The 20,111-nt window shown below is 44.7% G+C and overlaps 1 protein-coding gene across 2 annotated transcripts in view; it reads left to right on the top strand.

Annotated features, from left to right (window-relative positions):
* The window catches only part of si:ch73-72b7.1 (netrin receptor UNC5C), a 313,017-nt gene that overhangs the window by 176,374 nt on the left and 116,532 nt on the right, over positions 1-20,111 (top strand). For both annotated transcript variants that reach the window (XM_036979369.1, XM_036979368.1), the window contains exon 4: positions 12,098-12,201. In XM_036979369.1, the coding sequence (XP_036835264.1) occupies positions 12,098-12,201 (104 nt within the window). The remainder of the gene's footprint in view (positions 1-12,097; positions 12,202-20,111) is intronic.

Raw genomic sequence — 20,111 nt, 5'->3', positions numbered from 1 at the left:
GAGCCCTCCTAAAGCACTTTTTCATTTCGTCTGGATCTGGATAGAAATTGCTCTCAAAGCCAACGTTTCACTTTAGCGTGATAAAGAGGGAAGGGAATTGTTTCTAGCCCCATATTGTGAAAGTTCAACAAACCAAGGGATGCGTTTTGCTGGTGGTCTTTTTTTTCAGGTTAAATTCTGGTAATTAACTTTTGCAAGGAGGCATCATGTTTGATTCAGTTTGTTCATTCCCTAGAGGATTTATGACTGAAAGTATGAACACAGAGATAGACAAGTTATATTGTGTGTGCTTTCGCTGCCTTTCTTTGGTAGGCCCTAGATAGTGGTACATCCAAAATAATTTGCTAAGCAATGTGCAAGCAAGTGTTTCTGTTATTGAGCGGAGTACTGCTGAGCTGTGGGCTCCAGCCTTCTCCGTCTTCGTTTGCCATTGAAAGGTTGCTATCCTTGATGAAATACCTATAGAGTGACTTTGAGCCTACAAGTACAACATCAACCACCACCTAGCTGACAGACCAGTTGATTAAGAACCCGCTAGGGACTAGGAGAGAGAAAGGACACAGGAGTCACACACACACCGACACACACCGACGCACGCACGCACACACACACACACACACACACACACACACACACACACACACACACACACACACACACACACACACACACACACACACACACACACACACACTGTCCTCACTTGGAAGTTGTGTTTGAAAAGACACCTTGAACAAGGTACAGTACAGTATAGTAGTACCCCACCCTGTTCTAGTCTAGAAGGTTAGATGTATTCTCCACCCTGTTCTAGTCTAGAAGGTTAGATGTATTGTAGTACCCCCACCCTGTTCTAGTCTAGAAGGTTAGATGTATAGTAGTACCCCCACCCTGTTCTAGTCTAGAAGGTTAGATGTATACTCCATCCTGTTCTAGTCTAGAAGGTTAGATGTATCCTCCACCCTGTTCTAATCTAGAAGGTTAGATGTATAGTAGTTCTTAACCCTGTTCTAGTCTAGAAGGTTAGATGTATAGTAGTACCCCCACCCTGTTCTAGTCTAGAAGGTTAGATGTATTCTCCACCCTGTTCTAGTCTAGAAGGTTAGATGTATAGTAGTACCCCACCCTGTTCTAGTCTAGAAGGTTAGATGTATAGTAGTACCCCCACCCTGTTCTAGTCTAGAAAGTTAGATGTATACTCCACCCTGTTCTAGTCTAGAAGGTTAGATGTATCCTCCACCCTGTTCTAGTCTAGAAGGTTAGATGTATCCTCCACCCTGTTCTAGTCTAGAAGGTTAGATGTATCCTCCACCCTGTTCTAGTCTAGAAGGTTAGATGTATCCTCCACCCTGTTCTAGTCTAGAAGGTTAGATGTGTACTCCACCCTGTTCTAGTCTAGAAGGTTAGATGTGTACTCCACCCTGTTCTAGTCTAGAAGGTTAGATGTGTACTCCACCCTGTTCTAGTCTAGAAGGTTAGATGTGTACTCCACCCTGTTCTAGTCTAGAAGGTTAGATGTATCCTCCACCCTGTTCTAGTCTAGAAGGTTAGATGTGTACTCCACCCTGTTCTAGTCTAGAAGGTTAGATGTATCCTCCACCCTGTTCTAGTCTAGAAGGTTAGATGTATCCTCCACCCTGTTCTAGTCTAGAAGGTTAGATGTGTACTCCACACTTTGACATCTCTCTAACAAAGATATATGAGGAGTATAGCAGTTTCACATTGAAACAAAGAGAAATATCTTGCTATGTTTAAATGACTTCCTTGATTGGACAGAGAGCGAGAGAGAGTGACAGAGTGAAAGAGTGAAAGAGAGAGAGAGCTTTGGCAAGCGCTAGTCCACCAGGCAGGCAAAGTCCCCCACTCTCCCAAAAAAACAGTGCTTCTGTACAATTTACGAGGGCTGCTGTTTCTAATCCACAGTTGTAGGAACATGACCAATTAATTCCACCCACCCGGGCCCGGAATTCCTGCTCAAACCTCAGGAGACATGCTAGCGCGTAATGGAATAAAAACGCTGGCAATTGGTGAGAGTGGTTTGAACCCAGAAATCCCTAGCAGGCCTGAGATACCGACTCATAAAGGTACGCTTGAAAAGAAGGGCAGGGGGAGGAGAGAGAAATGCGCCTTTGGTGCAAATTATTGTAGTAATGGGCCACCAGCTTTCTGCAGCCGTAAACAATTTGCTGCACCAGTTGTTGTCAGAGGCAGTGAGAGAGGGGGTCTCCTTTTCCTAACCTGGAGAGGCTGAGGCAGCAGAGAGAAGGAGCTAGTGCTGCTGACAAACACTCCCCAGACAGAGGAGAGCTTTCCTGTGACATCCGTGATTGACTGTATATCCTGCCACGTACGTCTCGTTTTTTTTTTGTTTTTTTTTGAATTGTGGCTCTACTTTGTCTCTATACTGACGCTTTGCTTGTTTGATTGCCTTGCGGAGGGAATAGCTGCACTGTTTGTATTCGGTCATGTTTCCACCTTGCCATGATTACAAGGGGTGGTTCACGCTTTCAGTTTTGCCCGAATGCTGCCATCAATCCACGGTTTCTGGTTAGGAAATTATTTAATAGTCACAGTGGGTACGACATCTCTGATGCACTTGCTAATAAACTCGCTCACCGAGTCAGCATATACATCAATTGTTGTTGTCTGAGGCTATCAGGAACATATCCCCGTCCACGTGATCGAAGCAATCCTGAAGCGTGGAATCCGACTGGTCAGACCAGCATTGGACAGACCTGAGCATGGGCATTTCCTGTTTTAGTTTCTGTCTATAGGCTGGGAGCAACAAAATGGAGTCATGGTCAGATTTGCAGAGGCAGGGCGGGGGAGGGCTTTGTATGCATCGCGGAAGTTAGAGTACCAATAATCCAGAATGCTAGCAGCCCGTGTCGCGCATTCGATATGCTGATAGAATTTAGGAAGTCTTGTTCTCAGTTTAGCTTTGTTAAAATTCCTGGCTACAGTAAATGCAGCCTTGGGATGTATGGTTTCCAGTTTACATAGAGTCCAGTGAAGTTCTTTCAGGGCCGACAATGTATCTGCTTGGAGGGGGGGGGGGGGGGGGGTATACACGACTGTGACTATAATCTAAGAGAATTCTCTTGGAAGATAATGCGGTCTGGCCATAGGGCAGTTCGGGCAAATGCCAAATGGGCTGGTCCAGCTTTAAGCTAGTAGGCCTGTCAAAAAAAAAAAAGTTGTTGCACAAAATTATAATTATTTGGCTAATAATGTGGGCCTCAAGGGGAAACAATGGGCCGGTGTGTTAGAAACGCCTGGGCTTATTTCTGGTCCTGGTCTGTCCCTGGTGGCAGCGTGGGATCTCTCCTTCTTGCAGGCTTCCAGGAGTAATGGAAGATGAAGGCACAGTTTACTCTATACCAGTTGCAGCTACTATTTCCTCAAATCTCAGTCTTTGTCAGAAGAAATTTCATTGCAAACGGTTAAGCTTGATACCTTTTTCCCTCCCTGTCTCTTCCACTCTCAACACATTGGACTTTCAGAGGGGATACCCGACGGAAGTTTTCCCTGTGGGATATTAGAGTTTTCTGAATACTTAAAGAATTGACCCATTCCCCTATAACTTTTGTAATACTTTGCATAGTCACCACTCATGTAGGTGTCCCGTGCTGTCAATGGGCTATGGTGAGGGAAATGTGTTGTTGTTCTGCTGCTGGTTGATTAGACAGAGATGTCAGGAAGAGTCATAGTAAGTGTCCTCTCTCTCTCTCTCTCTCTCTCTCTCTCTCTCTCTCTCTCTCTCTCTCTCTCTCTCTCTCTCTCTCTCTCTCTCTCTCTCTCTCTCTCTCTCTCTCTCTCTCTCTCTCTCTCTCTCTCTCTCTCTCTCTCTCTCTCTCTCTCTCTCTCTCTCTCTCTCTCTCTCTCTCTCTCTCTCTCTCTCTCTCTCTCTCTCTCTCTCTCTCTCTCTCTCTCTCACACACACACACACACACACACACACACACACACACACACACACACACACACACACACACACACACACACACACACACACACACATATATATTCCGGCCAGCATCCAGCATCCACGCCATTCCCTTTCCTGAGGTTATTACAGGTGGGTTGTCAGGAAAAGGCCCACTACTCTGTAGCTGAGTGGGGGTTGACAACGTCCCCGAATCAGCCTTCTCCTTCGCTGATAGGACATTTCAAAATGTCAACACTTCTCACTAAGCACTGAAAATGGAAGAAAGCATTCATTGTACAAATACTTTATTAAATACTTGTTTTAACTGCTTGCCTCACATCATATGATTTCAATGTGACCCTTCAAGAAATGCACTAGAGTCCTGCATCAGGCAACAACAAAAAAAACGTTGATGGTCCTGGAGTTAAGGGAGAACTTGAGTAAATACAATGGGGGAATTTCACTTGACATGTGGAGTGATGATTATCGAAAAAAAGGCACATTGGCCATTTTGGTTTCTCTCTTCGACACATTGGTGCAGCTGGCTTCCGGGTTGGATGAGCGCTGTGTTAAGAAGCGGTGCGGCTTGGTTGGGTTGTGAATCGGAGGACGCATGACTTTCAACCTTTGTCTCTCCCGAGCGATGAGACAAGATAGTAGCTACTACAACAATTGGATACCTCAAAATTGGGGAGAAAAAGGGGTCAAATAAAAAATAAAAAAAATACCTGTCTAAATGCCTTCTCTCTGTCACATTCACTTTAAACATTTGGATAATAAAGCATTTAAAGGCCGACATTGGTTTATTTTAATACTTCTGACATCCAAAATTCTAACTCCACCCATAATCATTGGTCTTTTAAACATGCCCAGGAGGCATGGATTATTATAACCTACCTCAGGCCTAAACGTTATGGGAGCAAAGTTTCCATGATGGGCTATTAGCAGGAAAATAGACTTCAATCTTTACAAAAAGAGAGTTTGGACTAAAGTTTTAAATTTCTAACTAAAAACAGCCATTTTCCAGCCAAAGAGAGGAGTCACAAAAAACTGAAATAGAGATAAAATTAATCACTAACCTTTGATGATCTTCATCAGATGGCACTCATAGGACTTCATGTTACACAATACATGTAATGTTTTGTTCGATAAAGTTCATATTTATATCCAAAAATCTCAGTTTACATTGGCGCGTTTTGTTCAGTAATGTTTTGCCTCCAAAACATCCAGTGATTTTGCAGAGAGCCACATCAATTTACAGGAATACTCATCATAAATGTTGATGTTTTGTTCAGTAATGTCTTGCCTCCAAAACATCCAGTGATTTTGCAGAGAGCCACATCAATTTACAGGAATACTCATCATAAACGTTGATGAAAGACACAAGTGTTGTGCATAGAATTAATATATATTAAGATATACTTCTCCTTAATGCAACCGCTGTGTCAGATTTCAAAAAAAGCTTTACGGGCAAAAGCACACCATGCGATAATCTGAGTACAGCGCTCAGCCACCATACAGATACCCACCATGTTGTGGAGTCAAAAGAAGTCAGAAATAGCATTATAAATATTCACTTACCTTTGATGATCTTCATCGGAATGCACTCCCAGGAATCCCGGTTCCACAATAAATGTTTGTTTTGTTCGATAAAGTCCACTATTTATGTCCAAATACCTCCTTTTTGTTCGCGCGTTTAGTCCAGTAATCCAAATGCACAAGGCGCAAGCACTAAGTCCAGATGAAAAGTTTAAAAAGTTATATTACAGTATGTAGAAACATGTCAAACGATCATAAATCTTTTTTATCATAAATCTTCAATAATGTTTCAACCGGACAATTCCTTTGTCTTTAGAAATTAAAAGGAACAGAGCTTGTGCTCACGGCCGCGCGCGTGACTAAACTAAAGGCTTTCAACCAGACCCCTGGTTCAAATAGCTCTTATTCGCTCCCCTTTCACAGTAGAAGTCTGAAGTGGAAGCCTTAGGAAGTGCAATCGGACCAAATTTTCACTCCATATTGGATAGGCAATCACTTGAAAAACTGCAAACCTCAGATTTCCCACTTCGTGGTTGGATTTTTCTCAGGTTTTTGCCTGCCATATGAGTTCTGTTAAACTCACAGACATCATTCAACAGTTTTAGAAACTTCAGAGTGTTTTCAATCTACTAATAATATGCATATCTTAGCTTCTGGGCCTGAGTAGCAGGCAGTTTACTCTGGGCACACTTTTCATCCGAACGTGGAAATAGCACCTCCCAGCCATAAGAATTAATCTACTACTGTACAAGGACATTTTATTGGTCTGCCAGTATTTTCATTTAGAGATTCCTTTGATGTTTCCTTTTATGTGTCCTACCAATTATTATTGGATTATTCACCATGGCAACCAATGAAATTAATTTCTTAGTTAGGTTGGCTTTTGTTGAGATCAGACTGTTTTCATTTGATATTTGTGTGTTTTTGACCAAATGAAAGTCAGAGCAAATACTTATTTCACTTTTATAATATTCCTGTTGCTTATAGATGCTGTGTTTTTGGTTGATGGTCAATATTGAAAACAGTCAAAAGCATTTGTGAATTCAATCGCTTTATTGTTTAATTATTTAAGTCTTCTTTCTCTTATCTGCGCTGGAGTAGTCTAACGAAGGCAACAAATTGTTGCTTACTGTAACACCCAAAGTCATCCAATTGTTATTATAGGATTTGAGACAAGCATGGTGACTGGTCTTGGTAAATCAACCAGGTGTTTATTTTCACTGAATCTCCGTTTGGGTATTGGTTAGACTACAATTAGGGTGTGTGAATGTTAGGATTATTTTCCTCTTCGCCATATTTTCCTAATGGAAACCCTGAGGGTTTGTTTTTCATTTTTCTTGGAATAGATGCACCATAATATTAATCTAATTAATTAAGCAAAATTTCGTGAAATCAGTCCCATATACTATGTTCTTACAAAAAAAGGTTTTAAATTCTCTAGTACAGCCACTATTAAAAACAGTCAAATGCTTCTCAAACATGCCCTCTGGTGTTCAAACTAGCACTAACTAGCATTAATGGCATCAATTGCTGACACTTAAATAACCTTCCATAGAATTCTGCGGCAGCCCGCAAGCTGTGCTGCGGTACGACGCTAAAGGAAGAACCACTGTATTTGTCTGTGTCCATCTATCCTGTCTCTATCCTGTCTCTATCTTGTCTCTATCCTGTCTCTATCCTGTCTCTATCTGGCTGTCTCCATATGTCTCCATATGTCTGTCTCTGTCTGTCTGTCTGTCTTTGTCTATATCTGTATGTCTGTCTCTGTCTGTCTGTCTGTCTTTGTCTATATCTGTATGTCTGTCTCTGTCTCTGTCTGTCTGTCTCTGTCTCTGTATGTCTGTCTCTGTCTCTGTCTCTGTCTCTGTCTGTCTGTCTCTGTCTCTATCTATCTATCTATCTATCTATCTGTCTGTCTGTCTGTCTGTCTGTCTGTCTGTCTGTCTGTCTGTCTGTCTGTCTGTCTGTCTGTCTGTCTGTCTGTCTGTCTTTGTCTATATCTGTATGTCTGTCTCTGTCTCTGTCTCTGTCTCTGTCTCTATCTATCTATCTATCTATCTATCTATCTATCTATCTATCTATCTATCTATCTATCTGTGTCCATCTATCCTGTCTCTATCCTGTCTCTATCTTGTCTCTATCCTGTCTCTATCTGTCTGTCTCTATCTGGCTGTCTCCATATGTCTCCATATGTCTGTCTCTGTCTGTCTGTCTGTCTTTGTCTATATCTGTCTGTCTGTCTCTGTCTGTCTGTCTGTCTGTCTGTCTGTCTGTCTGTCTGTCTGTCTGTCTGTCTGTCTGTCTGTCTGTCTGTCTGTCTGTCTGTCTGTCTGTCTGTCTGTCTGTCTGTCTCTGTCTGTATCATTCTGTATTTGTCAAGGTCAACTCATATCTTGTGCTGTTTGACTAAATCCCTACATATACTCACCATGATAGTAACGATGTGTACTAGGTCTGATCTCCGTAACATGCCTGTTATACTCATTTAATGGAAAAATACTTGACCAGATTGATTTTGTTGACGAGATTGATTCCTCCAATTTTACTTGCCATAAATATGGAAATCTGTGATATACTGGAAACGGAATCCCTGTTGTGGTCCCTGAAACGGATAGTAGGGCAGTGATTTAGACAGGCCCAGTTGGCCTATCTAAATTGGGGTTTCTGTACATAATTTGGGCTTGTGGAAAATTATTTAGGCTTGTGATAAAAATGGTCCAGTATGGGGGCCTTGATGGAAAAAAATAGGGTTGTTGTGTTAGAAATGCCCGGGACGATTTCTGGTCCCAGACTGTCCCCGTTTGACCCAGAGTGGTCTGCTAGCCAGCAGCAGGACCCTGCGGAGAGACTGTGGATTACAGAAGTAGAACAAACTCTGGCCCCATTAAGTGGGCAGAGGTAATGGTGAGCGAAAGGTTTGTTGGTGATACACAAACGACAGCCCACACACTTCCTGGCACTGCCCTGGTCTCTTCTCTCACTCTCACTCTCTAATCTCTCTCTTTAATCTCTCTCACCCCCCCCCCCTCTCCCCCCACGCCTACCCTGATCTCTCTTTCTCCCTCTCTCTCACCCACCCCCTCTCCCTCTCTCCCTGGTCTCTCTCCCTCCAATCTTTCCCTCTCTCCCACTCTCGTTGACTCTGGGGGATACATGTGTTTCTGTTTAAAGCCACATCAAAATCACTGATTACCTCCATCAATACGTCACCTGCTAAGCTAATGAAGCAGCCTTTCTCAAATTACAGACCTGCTTTATGGCTTTTCTGCATCTGTTCAGCCCTCACTTCAGAGCCAGATATATAGCACTACACTCTTAGAAAAAAAGGTGCTATCTAGAACCTAAAAGGGTTCTTCGACTGTCCCCATAGTAGAACCCTTTGAAGAACCCTTTTGGTTCCAGGGAGAACCCTTTTTCGTTCCAGGGAGAACCCTTTCCACAGAGGGTTCTACACGGAACCCAAAAGGGTCCTACCTGGAACCAAAAAGGGTTCTCCTATGGGGACAGCCGAATAACCCTTTTGGAACCGTTTTTTTCTGATTGTAGCTAGCCTAACTGGAGGTTTGTTTGTGGTCGGGTCAAGAAAGAAAACAGTCTATTCTCCAGTCTCTTCCTGATGTTGTTTTAAACTTATAAGGTTAGGAGGCCCAGTGAGTGAATCAAAAAGGAAATGTCCATCCTTCTTTCGTGTATGGCTTAAAGCAGGATTTGTGTGCTTGTGTTTCCCCCCTTTCCCACACTAAAAGAGAGCAGGACATTCCCTCATAGCATGTAATTCACTTATATATCGTGAATATATCATTGGCGGCCATTATTCTCGTTTATTTTGCTTGGCCTCTTCAAGGCCTTAACTGTTTAGCAGCACTGCTCCCCTTTGCCTTTCTTACAAAGAGAAAGATTACCTCAGTAATAAGAGAAACATGCATTGTAAACCCACACATTTGACTGAACACTTTGTTTTGAATGACTTTAAAGAAAACTAAAATGGTTCCCTGAAATGGGCTAGTTCACTTGAGCACGTCAACTACCGAGTGCTCAGCTCTCTGATTTAGTCTGTTTTTATCTTCTGTTTGGCACCGAATTAATATTGTCTCAGTACTTGGTTGTCTCCTCCACACTCCAGCCTCCTTCCTCCTGGTACAGTAGCTCTGGTCAACTCTCTGTGTCGCTACCCATGGTGCAGCTCCAGAGGGGAGTGAGGGAGCTGTGTGGAAACGGACTGGAATGTAGTGTCTTAGTGAGGCACTGGGGGCCATGGAAGAGCCAGCTGGAGAATCACTCACAGAGCCTGCTGAGGACAGCCTGACCGGCTGATCCCTAAGTCACAGACTTCTGTGCTCCTCTATGTCTTTGTCTGCTTGTCTGTCTGCAGACATTACTTTTACCCTTGTTCAGTCAAACGATGCCTGTTTCTTACAGGGCTGTATCCATACTTTCTCAAGGATCCACCAATGACACAGTCGGGGCGGCAGGGTAGCCTAGTGGTTAGAACGTTGGACTAGTAACCGGAAGGGTTGCAAGTTCAAACCCCCGAGCTGACAAGGTACAAATCTGTCGTTCTGCCCCTGAACAGGCAGTTAACCCACTGTTCCTAGGCTGTCATTGAAAACAAGAATTTGTTCTTCACTGACTTGCCTAGAAAAATAAAATTGTTTTGCTGGATCCATACTTTGCTCGCTGTTATCGATTTGTCTTCAACCCCAGCGACGCTCTACGAAGCAGTACAGATATCAGTCTTTTCTGTGCTGTCCATCTCATCCATAATGGATGAATAATGAAATCATGAACAGTAACTTCCATGGATTTAAATAGGCATAAACTAGTCAGCACCAGCTGCCCGGCGGCAAGCTGTACTGTACAGTACGTCAACTACTAAAGAGCTTGGTTTAAACACAAGAATAATGCAACAAATCAGGCACTCACTTTTCCCTTTAGCCAATCAAAAGCACTATAAAGAGAACTGTCTTCAAACCTCAAGGCAGTCTTTTGAAATCCATATAATAACTGTAATAACGCCTGTATGAATTGTCCCAGCGCTGCCATTCCCTGTGGTGTCATTCTCATGCAGTCAAGCCCTCCACTCCACATGCTCCTAACACACATACTGTACAGAACAGCTAGGGAAGTAGGTGTGAGAATAGAGGTCCCAGTGGACAGGCATTAGAATCCAGTGTCTTCCTCTCCGCTACGAACCATCTCAGATCCCTGACAACTCCTGTGACTTGAGCTTTGCTCGGGGACTGTCCACTTGCCCTTGTAAATGCTGCATTTGCCCTCTCTTTTCCTCCCTCATTCACACATCTCTCTTTCTCTCTCTCTCTCTCTCTCTCGCTCTCTCTCTGTCTCTCTCTCTGTCTCTCTCTGTCTCTTTCTCTCTCTATCTCTCTCTCTCTTTCTCTCTCTCTCTCTCTCTCTGTCTCTCTCTCTGTCTCTGTCTTTCTCTCTCTCTCTCTCTCTGTCTCTATCTCTCTCTGTCTCTCTATCTCTCTCTCTCTTTCTCTCTCTCTCTCTGTCTCTCTCTCTGTCTCTGTCTTTCTCTCTCTCTCTCTCTCTCTCTCTCTCTCTCTCTCTCTCTCTCTCCGTCTCTCTGTCTCTCTCTCTGTCTCTCTCTCTGTCTCTCTGTCTCTCTCTGTCCCTCTGTCTCTCTCTGTCTCTCTGTCTCTCTCTCTGTCTCTCTCTCTGTCTCTGTCTCTGTCTCTCTCTCTCTGTCTCTCTCTCTGTCTCTGTCTCTGTCTCTGTCTCTGTCTCTCTGTCTCTCTCTCTCTCTCTCTGTATGCATCACTGTGATTGCTGTCACGTGACCCCGGCCATTGGGCTGAATTCACAAAGAGGGGATAGAAAACCACGAGGACCAGAAACCTAAAGCAGGGCTTAAATACTCAATGAAAAGATGGTGTCTCCAAAATGGCTGCACTGTTGCCCACACCCCTCTTGGTTTCCATGCCTATTTACCATTTCCATGGTTTACTCTCTTTGCAACGCCTACATGCGTCATTGTGTGCTTGTGAGATGAGTCACCTGACTGTGGTGGACTACTGATCATGCTGAACTCCGGGCTGGACGAAGTGTTCTCCATGAAATCGAGAAAACGTCTGTGTTCTTTTTTCATCCTCGGTGGAGGCATTCTATAGTCTCTCAATATACCAAGGGGCCTTGAGATGCCGCAGATTAGATATTGGTGTTCAGGTAGTCTCGGCTATAGGATTTTTCAGCTGTATCTACATTCTCTGTCTGTGAATAGAGATATGTGCATGCTGAATTGAAATTCGGTGTCGAGATCCCTGCATTGGTTTACTGCTACAGCAGTTTTAGCTTCTTGTCGGGAGGAGTTCAGTTTCGTTAACATTTCAGTAAATTGCTAAATGGATAATCCTAATAATCAAATGAGGGATTCAGTGGGAGTAACATGAGAGTTCTGAAGCTGAGGCCAATAGGAAGGCATGAACAATACTACTGAACACTTACAATGGAGGGCGATTCATATTATGTATTTCTGAGATAAATGTGTATTTTGCTATTTCACCTTTTTTCCCCATCAGCCTTCTTTTCATGGTCCTTCGAGCCAGATAGATTGGACCTGGAATTTGATCATGATTTCTTAATTAATGTTTTGTCTTTATTTCTCCCCTCCAGATCTCAGGAAAACATTTGACCAGGAGCCACTGGGGAAGGAGGTGTCACTGGAACAGGAAGTGCTTCTCCAGTGCCGCCCACCTGAGGGCATACCTGCTGCAGAGGTATTTATCAACTTCCTGTTTCCATCCTATTGGGACTCCACTGGAACGTTACCTAACGTTGTAGTAACGTTCACTGTTTGGTGGGTTGGTCTCCTCTGCTGGTAGACATCAGTACTAAAGCGACAGAGATACTTTTTCATACAGATACACTTGGACTGGATTTCACGCTACGTTATGTTCTACAGTATCTGGTCATCTCATCAAAGTTGTAATAATATTTTATCTCACATAAATACGAGAACGCTGCATTTTCTTACACTTTGGTGTTAGATAAGTGGACTTTGAACTGGGTTACACTTGTGAGAGATTGAGAGCCTCCTCCTGCTGTGCTGATGGACGTGTGGAGCTCTGCGACCAGGGCAGAGAAAGCGAGAGAGACAGAGACAGAGAGAAAAGTTATCTCTGCCCCTGCTCTTTCTCGCTCTCTTCCTCCTTCACTCTGCACGGTTTATGACACAACAGTAACATTTTACAATCCACTCTCAGCACGCAATGCTCTCAGGCCTTATCCTGTTCACTTCGATACGGCCATAAGAGTTTTAGGAATTCTCCCGCAGGAAAAATCAAGCCAATAAATTGGTCGATTGGTTCGTTCAATTGAACAGAGAGGCTTTAGGTGGTCTGGTCTCTGCACCAGTTTCATATTTTTTCCCCCTCCGTTTTTACCTCATGCATTTTTCATTCATTTTATCTGTCATAATGGGATCACCCTGCAAAACAGGATTGATGTCTCTGCTCTTGAGGCTAATAAGATTTATTGATCCTCTGTATTTAAGTCAAAATGCTATTGTCTCTCTTATTGGCTAGGCGGTGTGTTTGACCTGTGACCTCTGAACTCTGCCCTCTCATTCTACTCAAAATTGATGGACAGGCCTGATGTTAAGTGTAATAACTTTTTTTAGGAGGTGCTAATATTAGTCGTGGTGGGTCAAGCCCGTGGACTCTTGTGAAAGTGTCAGGCTGCACCCCGAAACTTGAACCCTCGCAAATATGCCCATCAGCATTTCGCGACATACAACCTTGCCACTTAAGTCATTAGGCAGACACTCTGATCCAGAGCCACTTACAGGACGTAATGAGTGCATACATTCGCTCATACAGGTCCCCAGCAGGAATCAAACCCACAACCCTAGCATTGCAAGCACCATGCCCTACCAACTGAGCCACATGGGACCGGTGATTTAATAGACACATGATCAGAGATCCGGGACTGCCGCTCAGCCTAGGACTTGATGCTAAATGCAGTACGAGACTTTGGCTGATGTCTGACTTAGCTCAGACTGACTTTGATGTTTGAAGGTGTCCTAAAATGGACACCGTACTAGTGTGAGCTGTTAGGGGGTCAAGTTCAAAACCATTGAAGAAAAAGATGTGTGGGCCATAACAGTAGAACTCAATATCTTGTGAGTTTGACTGGTATTGCTCTGAATCGTTCTGTCAATATATCACTTTTGAATGGCAATTGGGAAAGAATTTCAGGGTAGTTTGAAAAGTACAGACTCTTTTTGGACTTTGTTGCTGATGAAAGGCATGGTTCAACAGAGATTTGTGGGAGGTTAATATACAGACACACAGGCAAGGGTGCTGGCACTAGACTGCTAGACTTTAGACATTGCAGCACTGTTGATTGTGTCTCAAAACTTCTAATTGGTGGAAAGACTGGTGCTGACCCGGAAAGACCAATTCAAGTCAATAGTTCACATTGGTGGACTGGGCTGTGTCTGGGCTGGACTGGGCTGTGTCTGGGCTGGACTGGGCTGTGTCTGGGCTGGGCTGGACTGTGTTTGGGCTGACTGGGTTGTGTCTGGGCTGGACTTGGCTGTGTCTGGGCTGGACTGTGTCAGAGGTGGGCTGGGCTGTGTCTGGGCTGGGCTGTGTCTGGGCTGGGCTGTGTCTGGGCTGTGCTGTGTCTGGGCTGGACTGGGCTGTGCTGTGCTGTGCTGTGCTGTGTCTGGGCTGGACTGGGCTGTGCTGTGCTGGGCTGTGTCTGGGCTGGGCTGTGTCTGGGCCGCGCTGGACTGTGTCTGGGCTGTGCTTGGCTGTGCTGTGTCTGGGCTGTGCTGTGTCTGGGCTGGGCTGGGCTGTGTCTGGGCTGTGCTGTGCTGTGAGTGAAAGACACAGCTGCAGTGGAATAAAGACATCAGACAGTGATGACAGGACATCTCTCTTCTCCGTGCCTGAAATGCTCAGAAACCCTGTAGGACAGACCAGACCAGACTGCCGTACTGCAGCCTCACATCTTAGAGATATAGCACACTGGGTACACAGTGCAGCGACACATAAGCAACCTCGTTAAATGACCATCCAAGCTTGAATGTGCACACACACGTACACACACGTACACACACACACACACACACACACACACACACACACACACACACACACACACACACACACACACACACTAAGAACAGTCATCTGCCTTCTCCAAGAAAGATTCTTGATGCCAGCCACTCTGAAGCAGATGACATTAGTCTGGTCATGTCAGAATGCATCAGTGATGTGGTATCTTCATACCCCCCCGGGGATCCCTCTGTACGCCTTGTGTCTGGCCGCGGGTCATGAAAAGACGGGTCATGTTGTTGGCCAATGTATCAGAGGATCAAGGCTCACTGATACCCTGCAGGCTCTTTCGATGAAGAGCCCTGACTGGACTGGACTCACTGGACAGCGCCACCGAAGTGGCAATTTAAATCCAGTCAAACTAGAGTGTAGAGTGCGGCTGATGTCCTGTACTAGCTGAGTAGTGAGTGCCTTGCTGAGTGAGTTGTGTCCATGCCATAGTTTACTGTAACTAGGTCAAATGATTGTTAGGGCAAGCTGGGATGGGGCGTATGTACTGTCACTGAGTTCATCTGGTTCTAGTGACATAGAGTATCAGGTAAGCACTCACATACTCTCTCCGGGGTGTTGGCCGGGTGTAGACGTGAGGTCTTGCGGGGAGGTAGAAAATGTAGACCGGCTGGTGCCACGCCAGTGCCCAGAGTAATAGTAGTGTTGCCTTCCATGCGAAGCAGCATTGCAGCAGTTTGTGGTGTGAGGTAGCACTAAAAGCCCCAACCCCCCCTCCCCCCTCACCTCTCTCTCCACCTAGCAGGGCCTTGTTGGCAGGCCCAGGTTCCAGGCGATGCCCTCCCTGCGGGGTCTGGCAGCAGGGGCCCCGGCCCTCCTCCAGTCAGTCTCCCTGATTAGTGGTTAGCATTGGCTCCGTGACAACACAAGCCTCTCACAGTCTGGAATGCACAGCGATAATGGCTCTGTCAGCAAACTTAACGCCAGAGCAGCCGAGCCGGTGGCAAGTTTACAATGCCCCCACATTACACCACTAGCGCTCTCTTTTCTCAATCTAATTACGCAAAATAAAAAATAATTTACATTGCATATAAGAGTACAATTGGTAGCACATTGCTAAAAAAGCAGTGGCTAAGTTTTGTTCCTGGTAGAAAGTGTTTTTTTTCTACGCGGTCCTTGGCTACAGGCCAAGGTTCAGTGTTTTTAGTTGTGTGCACAACGGATGCATCCTAAACAGTACCCTATTTCTCTATGTAGTACACTACTTTTGACTAGTGCCAAACTCGTTCAAATAATGCACAGGGCCCAATATAATCCTCTGGAGATGCTGTAGTAAGCTGTGGGCTTTGGCTCGTTGGAGTGATTGTCAATGTTTTATCTGAAATCAAATCAAAGCTTTGTCAAAAAAACAAACAACAGTTACTAACATTATTATCTGAGATTATCAAGCAATCTCTTTTATTCCGACCTCCTATGCAACAGTAATTCACAAATGGTTCCATTAGACGGCAGCTCTGTCCAGGCAGTGCAACATTTTGATGTTAAATGTTTTGCGATATCAGAGGTTGTTTTTGCAAAAGCATTTGGCATAATATGCTTGCAATTAGAATGATACTGTAAACCTAACTAGGCAATATCATTTCCAGTATTATCCTAATTCTAGGCGGATGTCGAAACCTTAAGCCTAACCTACCTGACACTATCGCGTATGGTGACACGTTATAATACCTTCCCTGGTGTAGGGTGAAGATGCTCCTAGATGCTGATCTTGGGTCAGTTTGGCATTCCCCCCACTATTGATTAAGGTTAAGACTCGGGGAGGGGAAAGCTGTTCCTAGATCTGTGCCTAGGGGAAACTTCACCTCAGAGCACATTTAGTAACTAGTCATTTTGAATTAAAATGTGTTCTGAACTGAAAAGCTCCTCTGTTCCATTCTAGGGGACTATCTCTCCCTGTTCCGTTCAGTGATTCTGTCTAGACTGGTAGATTCTAATCGTGCTCGCTGGACACTAACATGGCGCTTGCCAGTTTATGGCACTTATCTGATTCTAGAGATAGAGAGACAGCATTGCACACTCCAACAAAGAAACAAGCCCCAGACGTTTATTTTGGCCCGCACACGTAGTAAAAAGGTTGTGCTTGTTTCTCTAGCCCTGGAAATGACTTAAAACAAAGATCTTCTTGAAATGTCTCGTGGTTGAATAGTTTAAGGAAACTATCAATCAAAGAATTCAACTGGAAGCTTTTTATTCCATGGTTACGTTTGACCAAAGCTCACTAATCATCAGTGTCTGTATATCCCCTGGAGAGGAAGGGCAGGGTATAGGCAGAGCATTATCTGGTGTTTTAATTGTGTTTGGTTTGAGAACTAAGATGTAGCGTTGTGTTTTCCTTTGTGGTGCAGAGGGTACATTCGTGAGAGGCTCCTCGAGCTAGAAGGGAGCAGGGATGGATGATGATAGAGTTTGGTTGGGCATCCCCCCCATTGAGAACCTCCCCATTCATTACCTCTGGAAGAGCTGTGAAAGACTGCGATTCAAATGTACTAGCTACAAAATGTCTCCTGACGTTTTTTATTTTCATGTTTCCTCTCTCTCACTGCCCCTCAAATCTTTGGACATTGTTCTTAGATAAAGATGGGGTGAGGGGTGACATAGTATTATGGACTATAGAGGAGCCGGTTGCCACGGAAGCAGACTAAGGCAGTTACTCAGGGTTTCCGGGATCCTGCCAGGTTGTCATGGACGACGGGCAAAGGGGATGCCTAGTCAGTTGCACAACTGAATGCATTCAACTGCAGTTAACCCAACCCCTCTGAATCAAGAGAGGTGTGGGGGGCTGCCTTAATCGACATCCACGGTGCCCGGGGAGCAGTTGTTTTTGGGGGTTAACTGTCTTTAACCGACCTTTCGGTTACTGGCCCAACGCTCCGCTACCTGCCGCCCCATGGGACCACTATTGCAAAGACAAAGACCTGCATTAAATAACGCTATGCATTATAGAACAAACGATGTGCGTTTGTCCGAGAAACTATTTTCAAAAGCTTAAAAAAACGCCTACATTTAAAATATATATAAAAAATATATATGTCATATTGCTAAGCAAGAACAATACAATACATATGGTTGTCATCAGAGAGTGAAAATACCATGGATTGTCACATGATATGCTCCATCAAAACCAAGTGGCTCGTCTTCAATGTTCCCCGTTCAGTATGTGTGTGTTAATCCATACACACAGTGAAAGCCTGAACTAAAACAGAGAAGAGAATATCGCTATGGTTCATCCTGCTCATTTCAGTCAGCACGCTCCGGGAGGAAGTTTCCCCGAGGTACAGAGCTAGGATCAGATTCCCCTCCCCAAATCTTAACCTTAACCATTAGTGGGGATAATGCAAAACTGACCCAAGATCATTGTCAGTCAGCACTGCAGTGGGAGGTACCCCTCTAAGTTCATTGTCTGGTAGTTAGTTCATTACACTGGCCAGGCCAGAGCTCGAGGAACCCAGCAGATGTTTATATACTCAAGAGAAGACGCTCCAGACCCCGCAAGCACAGAGGAAGCCATGGTGTTCATACCATCTGGCTGTCTATCTGTCTGTCTGTCTATCTGCTTTCCTAGCCTCTTACCCCCAAGTACAGACAGTCTGCGTCGACTCAACCATCTGGCTCTTAGTCTGCTTTCCTAGCCCCTTACCCCCAAGTACAGACAGTCTGCGTCAACTCAACCATCTGTCTGTTAGTCTGCTTTCCTAGCCCCTTACCCCCAAGTACAGACAGTCTGCGTCAACTCAACCATCTGGCTGTTAGTCTGCTTTCCTAGCCCCTTACCCCCAAGTACAGACAGTCTGCGTCAACTCAACCATCTGGCTGTCTATCTATCTGTTAGTCTGCTTTCCTAGCCTCTTACCCCCAAGTACAGACAGTCTGCGTCAACTCAACCATCTGGCTGTTAGTCTGCTTTCCTAGCCTCTTATCCCCAAGTACAGACAGTCTGTGTCAACTCAACCATCTGGCTGTCTATCTATCTGTTAGTCTGCTTTCCTAGCCTCTTATCCCCAAGTACAGACAGTCTGCGTCAACTCAACCATCTGGCTCTTAGTCTGCTTTCCTAGCCCCTTACTCCCAAGTACAGACAGTCTGCGTCAACTCAACCATCTGGCTGTTAGTCTGCTTTCCTAGCCCCTTACCCCCAAGTACAGACAGTCTGCGTCGACTCAACCATCTGTCTGTTAGTCTGCTTTCCTAGCCCCTTACCCCCAAGTACAGACAGTCTGCGTCGACTCAATCATCTGGCTGTCTATCTATCTGTTAGTCTGCTTTCCTAGCCTCTTACCCCCAAGTACAGACAGTCTGTGTCAACTCAACCATCTGGCTGTCTATCTATCTGTTAGTCTGCTTTCCTAGCCTCTTACCCCCAAGTACAGACAGTCTGCGTCGACTCAATCATCTGGCTGTCTATCTATCTGTTAGTCTGCTTTCCTAGCCTCTTACCCCCAAGTACAGACAGTCTGCGTCGACTCAACCATCTGGCTGTGGGATTTCCATCCGCACTGAAATGTTTAAGTCACTGAAAGGTTGAATAAAGTTGTTTCTCACACATAAATAAAGACCAGGCTTGGTCTGGCTGTCTGCAGAAGCCATCAGCACAGGATGTGTGTGATCCATCTTTATGTGTTGAAGGGTGTTGGTGTGGTGTCTGTCCTGCGCTGATGGCTTCTGCAGACAGATAGATAGACAGAGAGACAGGCAGACAGGCAGATAAATGGACAGATGGACAGATAGATAGGCAGACAGACAGGCAGAAAACACCCTTCAACACATAAAGACCTTCGGAGATGGATCGCACACACACAAAAACATTCTCTCTGAATCCAACACATATACGGCAAAACTTCCTGAGTACTTGCAACGCAAAGGGTCATTGGTTCGATTGCCGCTGGGGTCACATATAAAATACAGTGAGCTCCAAAAGTATTGGGACAGTGATACATTGTTTGTTGTTTTGTCTCTGTACTCCAGCACTTTGGATTGGAAATGATACAATGACTATGAGGTTAAAGTGCCGACTGTCAGGTTTCATTTGAGTCGCTTTAGATGACAGGGTCCTGCTAAATAGCATACATTATTAGTATGACTTCCTAACCTGCCAAACAGGCAATATGAGTGTTTTATTGTGCTGACCAAGCCATGGAAAACAGATTTGTTGTGGAGTTTTTTAACAGTTTAGTTTTCGAGAGTCAATTAAATAGGATTACCGTCAGCCCAATTAGTTCAAAGCTTAACACGCTTTAATGCTAATCCGGTTTCAACAGCTCCCTCTCTCGTAGCAAGTCAGCTGCAATATAGACACCTATTTTAATATAATTTCAAAGACTAATTTCCACCTAATATGTTACGCAAAATGTTATTTTATCTGCAGTACTTCAAATATAATGGTGTGGTTATTAGCTGCATGCTGTCGTCAGCCTCAGTCGAATGCCTTCGCCCAGACCGAAAGGCTGAAGTGGAAGCACACAGCGGCCATTTCGTCCTGTTAGGTCCCTCGGTGAACACAGAAATTATCTCTCTCTCTTTCTTTCTCTCTCTCTCTCTCTCTCTCTCTCTCTCTCCCT

This window comes from Oncorhynchus mykiss, chromosome 6 (assembly GCF_013265735.2).
Source record: "Oncorhynchus mykiss isolate Arlee chromosome 6, USDA_OmykA_1.1, whole genome shotgun sequence".
Taxonomy (NCBI): domain Eukaryota; kingdom Metazoa; phylum Chordata; class Actinopteri; order Salmoniformes; family Salmonidae; genus Oncorhynchus; species Oncorhynchus mykiss.
Note: the sequence above shows the minus strand (reverse complement) of the source record. Positions and strands in the feature narration are given on the sequence as shown.